Raw genomic sequence first — 15,615 nt, 5'->3', positions numbered from 1 at the left:
GACAGTTGTAGGTGGCATGGCTTGAACAGGAGCCAAAAGCATAATTCAGAGCAAATGTTTAATGTGTGATGCCTCGGTCTGTTCCCAGACTGCACTTTAAGATTGGCTCAAATTATTATTTATCATTTGTATTACTGTAGCACCTGCGGAGCTCCTGTTGTGGACTAGGACCCCCTTGTGCTCGTTGCTGGACAAACACTGGACAAACTCATTTTTCAAAATGATTCGCCAAGTAACTCCTGCCAGTGGTTCTTGCTCTGCTGATCAGTCACAGACAGCACGTTGCATTCAATGTTCAAAACACAAACTGGACACCTGGTGTATTTCTGTTTCCTGACCAGCTAAGCAGAGCTTTTGGAATCAGGTTTCTGGTCTGAATAGTCAGGATTACAAATGTAATATTTGCTTTACATGAATGATATGCTTGAATAGTCTCTAAAAATTCACTGTCTCTGCCAGCACACTTGTTTGCTGAAATACTGGCAGAAAGTGACCACAAAAGGGGCGTGAACTCAGACTGAATAGAGTCTTTTACTCAAATGAATAGCCACAGACATGTTTCTCTTAGGCACCCACCTCTAATTTAAATTCGGGTTGTTTGCTCTAGTGTAGGCAGGATTTTTTGGCAATTGTACTAGACAAAACAGACTCCATCTTCTCCACCACCTCTCAGAAGGATTCTTAGCAGGGGTGTTGGATTGGGACCAAGTGGAGTGGAAGGAAGCTGTACTGCAACCAGTGGGAACATGACATGGTCTCCTACATAGGGCACTAGGGCTCTGCCACTGAAATGCTATGTGACCTTGGGCAAATCACTTCCTCTCTCTGTGCCTCTGTGACCTTTCCCACCCTTCGTCTGTCTTGTCTATTTAGACTGTAAGTGCTTTGGGCAGTGGCTATCTCTTACAATGTGTATGTACAGCACCTAGCACAATGTGGCCCTGGTCTCAGTTGTGGCCTCTAGGCACCACTGTAATATCAATAACAATAACCACCCTTCTGTAGACCAGGGGCCAAAGTTCCATCCCTGCATCCTCACCTTTGCCTACTGCCCTTTGACAACCGGCATAGGCCAATGACTCTATCCTATTCTGTTCTGATTCCTGCACTCGCCCCCCTGGTATTGCTCCTTCCAGCAGTACTTTAAGCGATGTGACCACACATCTATTTGTTGTTTGTTTTTTCATCATCTCCCCACAGGGAGAAGCATGTGCAGGGCATGTTGGGTTGGTAGGGTTTTGTGGATTGTTTTAAAGAGGCCAGATTGTACTACTGTACTTCAAAATGTAAGCAGGTTTGTTTGGTGGGGATTTGCCATGCAGTCTTTGTGCAAGGTTACCCAGAAGCAAAGATTTACTGACAGGAAAACAATGATCTAAGCTGTGTTGACACAGCAAGTCAGATGAGGTCAGACATCAGAGTGAAATCTAAATCCTGGAGTCACCTTGTGGAATTGGAATGGGTCTTTGCTCTGCTGTTCTGAACAGGATCTCCATGCCAGAGGTCACTTAGCTGGACATTGCACAGGTCTGTGGAGCTGCTTATAGTCAGGCTTCATCTACGCACTTGGCTGTCACAACAGGCCCTTTTGCCTGGATGACTCATCTGGCTTTCCCCATACAGGTGCAGGGAAATCCAATCAAGGAGTGACTTTTTATTCTGACCTATAGCTCCTTGTCTCAGTTTTCCCTTAGCTGCCTGTTTGAAGGGCTGTGTCAGAGATAGAAATAAGCGTCTATTTCCAATGTGTGGTGAATCTCTTCTGAAAACATACTGTGATTTTAAGAGTTTAGATGTACTGCGGAAAATCCAACTTGGCTCTTTTCACATGAGATGTTTAGAAAGTCCTTTCTTCAGGCAAAGGGAAATCAACGCATGGAGCAAATTTCTAGGGCAAGTGACTAGAACAGAGAATATAAGAGTGAGAGACATTCACATTTGTGTCAGAAGGAGGGGAGCGAAGGAATGTGGAGAGAGACAGGAAGGTGAGAGTGAGGCTATGTCTACACTGATTTTCCTGCGCCAGAACACATACTCGCACTTGCTGTCATCATGCTAGTAACGGCAGTCAAGGCACAGCTAAGCCGTGTCAAGTACAAACCAGTGGGTATGTACTCCGCACAGTCAGGATTCCAAGATCCTATTGCAGCTCTTTACATGACTGACTGGGTGACCTGGGAACACCACCTTGTGTCTCTATGCCTCAGCTTCTCCATCTGCGTAATGGAGAGAACAGCAGCTACCTCGCTGTGTTTCGACTGAGCTGCGATTGTGATACTGGTTGTTTGTAAAGCATATTCTGCTCCTTGGGTGAAAGGAGCTACAAAGATATATGGGAGAATTTTTATTTCCCGCTCCCTGCTAGAATAGCAAGGATTTTTCTTTAGTTGACAGGTTTATTAACGAAGAGGGAGAGAATCTTCTCTTGGGTTTTTCAGTGTATCCTTTAACCCGGACCAGGGTGTTATCTTCAGCAAAAGTCCCAGCTAGTTAAGTCACTCGGAGAAATGCAGCAGGACTGTTTAGCTGCTGGGAAATGCAACAAAAGGCCGGTTTGGGAGGAACTTGAATGCACTCAGAGGCAGGTGACAAGGCACAGGCTGAGCAAATGCTGGAGAGTGAGAGAGGTGGGGAGTGACGGGGAGTGGGAAGAACCTTCTTTTCTTTCTGCATATTATATGTTTTTTCAGTGGAACCCTGCAGGGTCCAGTTTCAGATAGGAATGTGTTGAATCACCGACTGGTGCCTGTATCAGACTGGCCTTGCAGAGCACAGGATGAACCCATAAAATCAGGGCTTGTTCTTAAAATATAGTATGGGTGGTACACAGTCTTCCTGCTGGGTCACATCCAAGCTATTGACCTAGACAGTCTCCCGTGGAATTAGACAGTCCCCATACGTGGGCTTCAGTATATTTTAAGGTAAAGGCTTAGTTACTTGAACCAGGTGCTTTATATAGAGTCCATGTCAGAAACAGCACAGAGCTGGCATGGCCGAGTTCAGGCAGGAGGCCAGCAGGAACCGGCGAGCACACGCAGAGAGAGTTACCTTGACCTGAAGAAGAGCTCTGTGTAGTTCAAAAGCTTGTCTCTTCCACCAACATCAGTTGGTCCAATAAAAGATATTACCTCACCCACTTTGTCCCTCTCATTTACCTTATCCTAGGCTAGGATCTTGGCAAAGTGACAATGTAGACATTACAGTCTGTGAGCAGGTCCTGCTTCTAACTGAAGGGAACAATCCTGGCCAATCCAACTAGGCTACAGGATCTTTCCCATCTATAGTGTCTATGATTCTGAAAACACCTTGTTCCTGATTTTCAGATATTTAGTTCTGGAGGTGCAAAGTTGGGTCTGTGATGCATACGGTGGCAGACTAATGATTTTGCCGCCCTTAGGCCCTGAAATAATTGCCACCCCCTTTCTTTCTTTTGTATAGCATTTTTTTAAAGCTGAGAACCGCTTAATTTCTTCCTTCCGGTCAGATTATTAACGTTTAGGATTGTCGTGAGTACGTTTACTAAATGGCATTGCGCCGTCATTGGTGGTTTCAGTACGTGCTCTGGTTAGTGGAATCGCGGCGTCACTGATGCTCCAGTTTGGTGCGCAGCTACAGTAGGAATAAACGATGATACAGGCGTCCGACAGGCACTGGGCTTCTGCAAAAATGCCGCGATTACAAAAGCGCTGCTATTATAAATTTGCCGCCCCTGCAAATTTGCCACCCTAGGCCTAGGGCCTTGTCGGCCTAGGCGATAATACGCCATTGGATGCATATTACTAGAGAGGGTCTAACTTCCTGCTTGTAACTACAAATCAAGTCATTTGATGTGCAGTATTTGCACCTGCAGTGAAGTGCAGACACAAAAATGTAGGTGCAGTTTTTTGCAGCCATACACTTGCACCCTCAAAACCAGTTGTCAGGTCATGGGGCACCAGAAAAGTAGGTTCCTTGTCTTCTCACATGGTAACAAGGATCGTAAGGGGCCCTTGAGCATGTGTTCACTCAGACCCTTTAGCTCATGAGAACTAAGAGGCAGGCAGAGGGTGACCAGCTACTCACAGAGGATGCTGAACATCTCTTCCTTTCCTCTCCTCCAGGCCCTGAGTACCAGAAGAGGAAGTTGCTCCAGGAGATCATTGAGAATGTAGAGAATGTGGGGAACATGGAAGCAGTAGCTCTGCCAACCAAAGCACCACCACCGTCAACCCCTCCCGAAAGCCCTCAGCTCCATGAGAAAGACTCTGCCCCCTGCAAGGAAAATCCAGCCCGAATGCCATCTCCGAGTCCCGCTGGAACGCCGCCGGAGGCAAAGCGGGCAAAGCAGAGTTCACAGAGGGATGGCTTCCTCAGCCCTGGCAACTGGAACGGGGATCACAGCAGAGACGGGAGCCTCACAGGAAGTAGGCCCAGCACACCATCCAATCCACTGTTGGCACACGGGGAGAAGGCAGCAGCCAGTAGCAGACCTGCCTCACAGAACTCCATTCGGCTCAGCAATACCAGGACTTCAGCAGACCAGATGGAGATCAAGCCCCTTCAGAGGATAGTGCAAGAACCTGATGTTGAATTATACCAAGGCTATCACAGCTACGCAGTGAGGACCTCCCCAATCACTCCCCCCTTGGACTTTGAGGAAGAACCATTCCCTGTCCCCAAATCACCTGCCAAGTCGGTCTCCCCAGAGCCAAAAACTGACATGAGGGCTATTGAACACAAAGCAGAACTTCAGAGGAGGGGAGGTACACCCATCACTCAGCAGGAACCAGCACTTGAAGAGAAACCAGTGCCCAAAGCAGAATCTAAACCAGAGCAGCCCACGCCAGAGCCCAAACATAAACAAGAGCTGAAGCAACACCATACAGCCGAGCACAAGGCTGCTGTGAAAACAGAAGCTGCAACTGAAGCCAAGCCTGAGCAAAAGACTGAGATCAAGGCTCTGGTTAAACCCGAACCTACAGTGGTAGCTAAGAAGGAGCCTTCGCCTGAAGAAGTGACACAGGAAGTGGATGAATTTGAAGAGGTGATGTTGCATGGTAGCCTCATTAGAATAGGAATTGTATGCGTGTGGGGCCAGATTTTCAAAGCAGCCTTTGAAATTGTGCGTTCACTTGGGGTGGTTGCACATCTCTCACCAATTTGCATGTGCAAGTGTGGGTACAAAATCTGCACATGCACTTTGGAAGGCTTGTTTCAGAGTTCAACTTCTAGTGAAACATCTTGCCAGGATCTTGGTTAATTGAAGGTAATTTGAACTTAATATAACTTTAGGTGAGACCAGATGCTCCAAGGTTTCTTCTGGCCTTAAAATCTATGAAACTATGAAAGATCTCTGGGATAGTTTTATCCATGCCTAGTGCAGGGTTTCCTGCTAGCGACAGGATAGCTCAGGAGATTGGGAATTGACCTTTCACCTCAAGTTCACTGGTTTGTATCTGGAACAGCTGGGCAGTGAATATTAATAGGTGAACCTCAAAAGGGTCTGAAGGTTTAGATACTTAGAATTTCAGAGGCTTCTTCAAACCTTTATGGCCTAGAAATTAGGCTGGAATCCTCATAAGAAGTGGCTTTCCCAGTGTCTGCTGGGTTAAGCTGGACCGGTAATACCACAAAGATGGTGTTTCTCATCTTATTTAAAGATAGTTCTGCTTCCAGTCTCAGGTGAAAGAGGTGCTTGGAATCTTTTGTTACAAATATTAATTGTTTTGACTGTCATATGAAGTTTGGGTTTGACTTTCTGCCTCAAGGTTTGGGTGTTTGATAAGGTGGGTTCTTATTTTATCCTCATTGGCTTACCTCTTCCTAATTAAAAGCCCTTGTTACCACCAGAAGGGATGGTGGCCTGTATCAAGTGAACCAGTGGTCTAAAGCCAGCATAGTGGCCTAGTGGACGGATGCCCACATCACAAAGCCCCTGTGCACATAATCTATCTAAGGTACTTTTATGGCCCCCGTTGCCATAGTACCTGAGCGCCTCACAACCTTTTTACTATATTGAACCCCACAATGTCTCTGTGTTTTTACAGATGGGGAGCTGAGGCACAGAGAGACCAACTGTGAGTTTCAGAAGTAACGGGTGATTTCACGTGCTTCAATTTGGGGTGCCGCAACCTGAGACACTGTAAAGGGCCCTCGTTGTCAGAAAGAGCTGAACACCCATCCTCTGAAAATCAGGCCTATTTCCGGTATCTCAAGCTAGGCTCCCCAAATTTTAGACACTCAGCATCCGATGAAGTGAGCTGTAGCTCACGAAAGCTTATGCTCAAATAAATTTGTTAGTCTCTAAGGTGCCACAAGTACTCCTTTTCTTTCAGCATCATTAGTTGCTTTTGAAAATCTTGGCCTAAGTGACTTGGCCACGGTGACACAGGAAGTCTGTGGCAGAGTGGGGAATTGAATGCAGGTTTCCTGTGCCCCAGGCTACCACTCTAACCACTGGACTGTCATTCCTCCCTGATAGTGGGACAGGCCCCTGCCCTGAAATTGGGATCTGAATGTTCCCTGAAGCTCCTGGTTGTGTTCTGATGCCAGGTTTAAGTTTGCCCACTAGAGAGGAAGGGGCTGGCCAGCAGATCAGGATCCCAAGTCCTGGGGGCAGTTGAATCTGGGGTTGTGGTTTGGGCTCATGGCTTGAAGGCAAAATTCTGTTTAGAAGTTATTCTGATCCAGTCTGAGGCAGCCCTGATGACAAGCATGTGAAGGTGACTGATCGTTACAGCCTCAGGTTACTGTATAAAAGTGGCCCCCTGAGAAGGAATCCAGTTACTTTTCAGCCTGAAAGTAATATGCATTCAGTTTGAAGACTTTTGTTAGCAGCTCATTTCTCCTGCCCCAGTTCAGGTAATGGCCTTCCTTTCCCCGGTCATTGTAACCCCAACTGCTGCTGCAGTCTAGCTATGCAATTCACACACATGACACAAAAGGGACCAAAATTGATCCACAACTTCTGGCTTTTGTGCAATGTAATCATTTACATGCATCCAGTTCCCTTTTGGATCCCATAGCCATTTGTAAGAGGGGTTTGTTTTTTTTTATTCCTAAAGTAACTTTCTCAACCAGTCCTGCCTCTGGATGAAAAATAAATTGTCATACAGAAAATTTTTGTCCAACGTTGTATTTAAAATGTCCCTTTGTCGCTCTCTTTTCCTGGAATAGTTTTCATACATCAGATGTTGGTGTGTAAAATAACCCCGTGCTTCATCTATCTCTCCACCTTTGAGGAAATTAAAATTGTTTTCTCCCAGCCCCATGGCAGTGTTGGAACATCAAATAATACAATAAAACAACAACGACGGAAAATCAATATCACAAGAAAATGGCTTTTCTTTTCTCAACATGCTATTTTCTCTTCTAGTCCCAAATTAAGACAACCTAACAAAAATAAAGTAAGTTTTTCTTCTTAAAAACAGCAACATTGCAAACATGGGCAATTTGCAGCAGAGGCAATGGAATTTTGAGAACAACTTGAAATGAAATGTACTAGTTGTTTGCACAAGCCCAGAGAGGCTGCCGTGGTCTTTTCAGCCTGGTCAGATAGCGAAGAAGATTTAACCAAAGGACAAGAGTGAGAGCTGCTGGATACTCAGCACTTTTTTGAAAATCAGGCCAGTTATTTAGGTGTCTAGATTTAGGCACCCATTTTTGAAAGAAATTGGTTTAAAAGTGTCTTTTGAATTGGGTGGTAGCTCAGAGAACTGTGTCTATGTCTGCATTTGAATCATGGTGGTTAATACTTTGCTTTGGCTTTTTTCCCTTAGGGACCTAACACAATCATGATCTGCATGGTCATCTTATTGAATATTGGTCTGGCCATCTTATTTGTACATTTTCTGACATGATGTGCCCCTCAGTCAAGGTAAGATTGACAAATGCATGGAAATGAAACAGTGAAATGAGTTCAGTGGGAGAAAATTCCCTGCTCCTGTTTTGAATATTTCCCTAAAGAAAGACTCCAACGTCTTCCTTTTTTAAATGGCCAACTTTGCCAGCTGGGCCAATAATTCACAGCCAATAATTTATTCAGTAAGTGTTGCCTCTTTTTGTGTTTGCAATTAGTTTGCAAACTGATAGGGATTCTCAAATGTATTCATTATCAAAAGTATTAGTTGAAGAATTCTTGGTCAGTTGTTTTTTCATGGGGGTGGGACTTCGTTTTTCAACATTCAAATCTGAACTGTTTTGATTAAGAGTAAATCACATGATATACTTTTAACCTCCCTCCCCCACCCCAGTTAGATGAGCATGACTTACAGAGTAAGATTTCCAGCTGTAGTTGAGCTAGCCTGGTTCAGATTAGGGTTAAACTGGGGTTCAGAGACTGGTCTGGACACTGAATGGGGATGAAGGTTTAGCTTAGGCTTGGTTGCATTAAAATCTTGCACACAGTCCCTGTGAGGCTACAGGCCCAAACGGTAAATCTCTCATAAGTTCACAGAAGCTTTCTATCGTCTTGGGCTGAAAATGTGCAAGAAAACTATTGAATCTGCATCCTAACCTTAGTCCTGACTTGGCCTCAAACCTGAACCAAATGCTCACAGACCCATGCCCATTCAAAGCCTGATTCATGCTCCTGTTCTGTTGGGATGACCAGTAGCTAAAACAGCTCAGCTAAACTCTGCTTTATTTAGCTTAATGTATTCATCATTATTCCAACGGTGTGAATGAAACCTGTGGGGGGAAATACATTAATAGCCTTTACTGCCTTTTGCAGTAGGATAAACAGCAGCTCTTAGCGGCCAGGTTTGGTAAAAGACTCTCGAGCCTTTTGTTTACTGGAGAGAGATGTCTTTGAAAGTGGGCGATTCAAGTTCATTCCAAATCTGCCCACAGACAACTTGCAGAATGTGAAGCGTGTGTTTCGGTCTCAAGGACTGAGCCTAGCTTCCTCCATTATAAAGGATCCAGGCAGAAAGGGAGATGCCATCCTTGCACACTCCCTCTGACCAGAAGCTCCTCATGCTCTCCTACAACATATCTAGGAATGGTTGTACATATTGCTCTTCACTAACCCTTCCATTGATCTTTGCCCAGAACAGGTGTTACCATTGATGTAGACCATGGACCTTGGCAGGGATTAAACTCTTGGACATATGGAAACATCAAAGAGGAGGATGTTAGAACCTAAAGTTGCACAACAAACATGAACCTTAAAATAAAGCTTTCTGATTATCTGATGAGCATCACTGCTCCCAGTCGGTGGGTGACTCTCCAGTCCAACAAAAAGAAGCCTGGATTTTTGTGACCCTTCCTCGTTCTTTCCTTTGTAGGAACTAGCCGTTGCCTTAAAGTGTTCTCACCAAAGTCACTGATTGTGCCAGGGAAGAGGGATTTATCTGTAGTTGTAGAAGCATGTACACTTAAGTGCCCTGTGTTCTTTGGCTCCCTTGACTGACTCTGTTTCAGTGATTTTCCCAGAGAATGTCAATAAACACAATGAGATAATCCAATTCACACGTTAGCCAGGAACACTCCACTAAGTCCAAGAGTATTATCAATCCACTGTGAGCAAAAGCCTTAGGCTGCTTCCCCTGCTGCTACTGAAATGGAGTTAGATTATTTATAACAAGGCATAGCCTTGAGGGAACCCATACTTGGAATTCAGTGAATCTAATATCATCCAAGGTGAAGAAACCAAAAGCATTTCCTCTCCTGGCTCCCGTAGTAATTTCCTGCTAAGGGGCAACTGAAATTGGGCAGAGTGTAAAGCAAGCAAGCAGCCTCAGACCAGATAGCTGGATCACACATGCTGCTGCTGAAGAACCAGTAGGCAGGTTGCATTGCGTTGTATATACTTGACAGAATGGCTAATCAGAGGCTGTTTCACTTGAATGGGCAAATACTAGCAGATGGAGACCATGTCCGCTTAAGGATTACGCAGCACCGACACACTGGGTCTTGTTGCTGAGAGTTGTCCACGTCACCAGCAGTTAGATAGGATCATTTTGCAGCAAATTACTCCACAGCTGTGATTTTTAAAGAAATATTTGGCCAGAATTCCTTTTTTTTTAAACACACACACACACACACACACACACACACACACACAGTTAAAATGTTGCAATCAGAACCTGATGTAAGCTGCTATTAAACTAGGCAACTAACTTCCAAATACAGAGATGCCATTATTGCGCATCTCCAGTGTCTTCTCTCTTTCATCCTTGGGCTGCAGGCATGGCCTTCTGACCTTGTTGGTCCAACAAAAGGGAATGGATTTTTCAAACATACGTATGCAGCATCATTAAAATGAAACAGGTCAGGTTTTTTTGGTGAGAAAACAAAATAAGGGATCCAGACAGACTCCACAGACTCCAGTGTACCTGGGCCTCCGGCTGAAAAAGACACAGCACATAGGCTTTAACCAGCAATAATATAAAGAGGGGATAATTCTAGGCATTGTTCTGGTGTTCTAGACATAAAGGCCTTAGTGATATGCAATAATCCTTACAAAGAACTTCAAACTGACAGTCCAGCTGTGCTTTTGTAATGAGATACTTCCTTCACGATATGTTCTGACTCTTAGCAATACAAGCATATAAAGGTGGCACAGATGAAGTTACAGTTTAGTGTGAGACTGAGTGCTTGGACAGTTCTTTCTTTTTAAAATCAATATGTATTTTGTATCAATTTCTAAGGTATTTTTAAAATGTATTTACAGTGGATCATGCACCTCATGTACCCTGAAGTCCCACAGCACAGTACCAGCTGGGAGAAAATGAGAGAGAGAAAAGAATGGCAGAAAACTGATGGTTAAAGGAAAAAACAAAACAAAACAGTTCCAAATGCCAATCTGTAAGGATTTCAGATACAATGTGGCAAATGTGCAGGGATTTGAAACACAGGGGTAAATCCTCTGTGCAGTTTAGGTATAATTTATCAGTTGTTGAAGATAAAATTCAGATAAACAGGAGTGATAGTTCTTTTCTTTTTTCCCCCCCAACCATGTTTATTTTGTGACTATATTTAGCTCAGGAATGTTGCCACAGTAGCACTTACATGGTATTAATTGTGGGAGGAGAAATTAATTTGATCCCTGTCTGGAAACCATGTGGCTGTTCCAGCCCTGAGAAAGCAGAGAAGTATCTCTTAGGAACTTTCACAGAGCATAGGGTACTAGCAATTCATCTTTTTTGAACCTGTCTTCTTTTTCTAAATATAAATGTATTGTAAACACCAGGCTCAGTTGCTTTGAAATTGTATGACCCATTTGCTGGCACTTCGTTGCCAGCTGTACAGTTTCAATATGCCTGTTGCTTTTTTTAACCACATATATGATTGAGAGATCGAAGAGATCTTTATTTATCTCTAAGCACAAAACCGGATCTTTTAAAAAATGCTAAGGTGATTTCTCTCCCAGTTTGTATGCATGTGATGTACACTCAGTAATGTGCTTTGTTCCCAGTAATGTTCTGAGAAAAGTCGGTAGATTTGCTTTTATAAACAAAAGCCCTAAAGGGGCTGCATGCATATATATATATATATATATATATATATATATATATATATATATATATATATATATATATATCATGCATATATATATATCAATCACCTCTTAGGGCTTTTGTTTCTTTAGATGCAAAGTAACAGATTTACCTCAAACTGCATGCCTTCAAAAATGACTAGGATATTTTGATAAACTTTTCAGGTCTTACAAAGACAGAGATACATTTCATTCTTCACAAGGACTGCCTTCTTCACAGGTTTTGCAAGATGTGTACTGTCCATGATCGGTGTAATACCGGCCAGAATTTTAAGTCAGTTCTGCTGGATTACGTGCAATAATAAACAGTTATCTGCTCACAAATTTATTGTGTATTTTTAGAGTCAAAGGCCGGGGGGTGTGTATTTAGGACATGGTAACATGGCATCCTTACCTCATTTTTTAAAGGAATGCTTAGGATTGTGTGCCCCAGAATTTGACTTATAACACCTAGCTTTGTTCCCTTACATCTGTGTGCAAAATTCATAGCTTTTTTAAGGAATGCTTTTTCAAAACACGTGTCAGTTCTGGTTTTTAAAAATTTTGATACCAGCAGCCCAGTTCCCTTTTAGACCCCTACAATAAAAAACCATGCATGCTGCCCACTGCTCACGAGTGATCCTACAACACTGTAACAAATCAGTGCACGCAATTCAGCATTACGGGGGAGACCTTACAATAACTAAGCAGGGCATGCTGCCCATTGTTCATGAGTGACTCCACAACACTGTAACAAATCAGAGTACAACATTTCAGCACTCAGGGAAGAGACCCTTCAATAAATAACGAGCTAGTGTGTGCAGATCTGTGCTCATGAGCAACCTACAGAAACCAATTTATGAACACCTACAGGTACAGTAGAGGCGAAGTCATTCTACTTCTTGAACTGATTTTACTTTCAAGGAAGAACTTTTCAGAAAGTGGGCAACTTTGACTACAGTCCAGAACAGCAATGTCACTCGAAGGGCTGGGGACGGGGTGGATGGCGTGGGAGCACTACAGTGGCAGCCTACTCTGCCCTTTGGCCCACACAAGCCCGTCAGTTTCCCCTGCAGTGTTATTCCCGGGCTGCAGAACACTTGCTGCCTTCCTCAGTTGAAGGGTTGGTTCAGCCTAGCGTGGGTTGTTGGTTTGGGAGGGGGACAGTTTTGGAGAAATAAAGGGGACTCTCACCCTCATCAAGGCATATCTGAAAGCTGTGAGACGATATGCATGTTACTGCAAGGGAAAGATTCCAAACCTAATACCCCACAGAGATTCCAGCCCAGAAATACCAGCTGCAGTATAGAATGGAGAGGCTGTAAAATAACGCCCCCCGGGCAGAAAGCGCAGCAGTTGTCTTCCCTATTCCCTTATTTTTGGGGCTCTAGAACCCTCTGCTGGAAAAGTGATGCCATTACAGACTCGAGTGCGATAACACACACAGACAATGGATGTACACTGAGACGAGAGCAGGGTGTGACTATGGCTTTAGGTGTGGTTTCGCTATACAGAATTCTAATGGAAATGGTGAGGTCACCGGTAATGGGAACTGATCCTGGAAAGAGTGGGTGAGTGGGATTAAAACCCTACAGCCAGATTTTGAACAGCGCTCAGTAGGCAGCAGCTCCCACCATTCTCAGATGGGGGACGGGGACCTGCACACTTTTGAAAACCTGGCCATCAGCTTCTATGCCTAGTCAAGGTGACAGATGATAGTGCAGCAGCCCTGGGAGGAGGCTGTGAGCTGGCACCTTGGTAGACTCCATACCTGGGTTCTGGTGCCTCGCCTCTCTCAGATGATTTCACTAGCCCCTCCTGCTGCCTTTTCTGGATTCCTTACAAGTCCTGGCTATCCACATAATGTGCACAATGGGAGAACAAGTTATCTGCTCTCCAAATCCTGGCCACTAGTTGCTAGTCTTATGCATCCATACATAGAGACGCACCCACGTACATATGCATATGTTTCGACAGTCGTGACACATAAAGTGGTCACCATTGAGAAGTCAGCATTTACCAACAACTGCCACACAGTGAGATGTGCTATAGCTCAGTGTTCTCCTACATTTAGAATGGGAAATACAGTAGTGACTAAATAAGAATAGAGCCAGTAAATATAATTAGAACAGTCATATACTGCGGTGTGGAAATGCAATGAAGTTCAACTTTACAGTGGTGAGCACAAGACATTCACTCATAGATGCAAACCTGTCCTTTGCATTGAGAGATACAGACAATGGGTGTACAGACACACAATTGTGCAAATATGTCACACACACACACACACACTGCACAGAATCATAGAAATGTAGGGCTAGAAGGGAATCTCAAGAAGTCCTCTAGTCCTGCCCGCCATGCTGAGGCAGAATAAAGTAAACCTAGTCCATCACTGACAGGTGTTTGTCTAACTTGTTCTTAAAATTCTCCAGGGGCATGGATCCCACAGCCTCCTTGGGTAACCTATTCCAGTGCAGAACTGTCCTTGGAGTTTCTCCTAATATCTAACATACACACATAGACACACATAGAAGCTTCTCTGATACTTATTTGTAGGACCAAAGTTTCAGAAGAGCTGATGCGCCGCCTCCCTTCTTGTGGGTGTAATTGGGGCCCACATTTTTGTACCTAAAGGAACAAATCTGGGCACTTGCTCCTTTCACGACATCATTTCCAGTGAGATTAATTTGCTTTATTCGATGGGACGGCTGCTATATTGCTGGGTGATCATTCCAACTGGCCTAGGAATTTTGCACATTATCCTGATGCCCAGGGCTTGCCTAGAGGCTTTTAAATTAAATCGAAAGAGGCTATAAATACTGTACAGTGCAGGTGGTCTGATTGGCACCCACAATTCATTTTGTAGGCAGAAGAAGATGAGTGTGAATTCATTGCACCCCCATAACGGGAGGTGGTCAGGCTTCAGGCCTTTTGAAAAATCACCCCATACAACCACAAACAGGACACCACAGGGTAATGTTAAAGGTGCAACTGGATGGTGACTTTTGAGGCTGACCTTCCATCCTTAACTCCCTGAAAAGGTGACCCCTCTTCGGCCCATACACACACTGGCTGCTGGCGGCTCCAGCCTTTCAGGTCGAACCCTGTGCTCACTGCTTGACTTTTAAAATCGTTGGTCTGAAAGCTGGATTCTTCTTCTTCCTTGCCACAGGGTGGCACAAAGGATGTTTTGCTGCCAAGATGTGCACAGACAGCACTCTCCAATGTACAGACCCTCGGTTTCTTACAGCTGATTCTAACCTACAGGTGTCTGGGCAGCAGCCCCTCATGTTTCGGAGTAAGCATGTTTGCCCTGTGGCTTGCTCTCAGCAGCAGTTGTGACTGTGTATGTACATTCTCCAACCCAAATGCCTAGGTGGAATCAGAATCTTAGCAACACCTCCCTGGGACGAGCTCACCATAGCCTCAAGACAGGGTAAACTTACAGCTCTCCCTTGACCCAGGGTATTTTGCTCTGAAACAGGCCTGTAATTAGGTCATTAATCCCATTCCCTGTTACAGTTAATTGACTTTATTACTTGTCCACTGTGCATTTCTGTAAAGCTCATTCTAACTCTTACCTCCATTCTTTCCCTTCTCTCTCCTTCACTATGAATGTAAAATGAGACCCAAGGTCCATGTGCCTTTTTTCATAGGCGACATGCAAATGCAAACAGTTTAAAGGTCTAATCACCCACCACATGCCCATGTGGCTGATCTGCACACGTAAGTGGGGTACCACTTAGCCCCCCTGACCCACCAGCCTGGGCTCCCTTTACACTGTACTGCTGGGACCAGCCTGCCACGTCCTCTCCCAGGCTCCAGCCTGCACTTTTATCAGCACACATACAAGTAGGGACACACCCAGCTGCAGTTACATACAGATGCTGTAATCAGCTCTGCATGGGGAAGCTTCAGCTAAGAAACCTCCCAGCTACTCAGGCACGCACCCCCCTCTAGAGTGTAAACCCAAAATTATACCATCTTACACTGCACAGGGAACTGTACAGCGTGAGCTCATGAAATTCACCCCCTCCCTCAATGTGGAGAGGATATATACAACAGCTTTCTGCCCCGAGTTATGATTTCCCCACACGCTGGTTTTAGACAAAGCAAAAACAAGTTTATTAACTACAAAAGATAGATTTTAAGTGATT

General features: G+C 44.5%; 1 protein-coding gene across 2 annotated transcripts in view; it reads left to right on the top strand.

Annotated features, from left to right (window-relative positions):
- The window catches only part of JPH2 (junctophilin 2), a 63,234-nt gene extending 51,788 nt beyond the window's left edge, over positions 1-11,446 (top strand). Inside the window, exons 4-6 of one of the 2 annotated variants that reach the window (XM_074970096.1) lie at positions 4,101-5,023; positions 7,758-7,855; positions 9,031-11,446. In XM_074970096.1, the coding sequence (XP_074826197.1) occupies positions 4,101-5,023; positions 7,758-7,838 (1,004 nt within the window). In that variant the 3' untranslated portion in view covers positions 7,839-7,855; positions 9,031-11,446. The remainder of the gene's footprint in view (positions 1-4,100; positions 5,024-7,757; positions 7,856-9,030) is intronic. The other variant, XM_074970095.1, reaches the window with a different exon arrangement.
- Positions 11,447-15,615: the final 4,169 nt, after the last annotated feature.

Source organism: Natator depressus, chromosome 13 (assembly GCF_965152275.1).
Source record: "Natator depressus isolate rNatDep1 chromosome 13, rNatDep2.hap1, whole genome shotgun sequence".
In the NCBI taxonomy this organism is placed as follows: domain Eukaryota; kingdom Metazoa; phylum Chordata; order Testudines; family Cheloniidae; genus Natator; species Natator depressus.
Note: the sequence above shows the minus strand (reverse complement) of the source record. Positions and strands in the feature narration are given on the sequence as shown.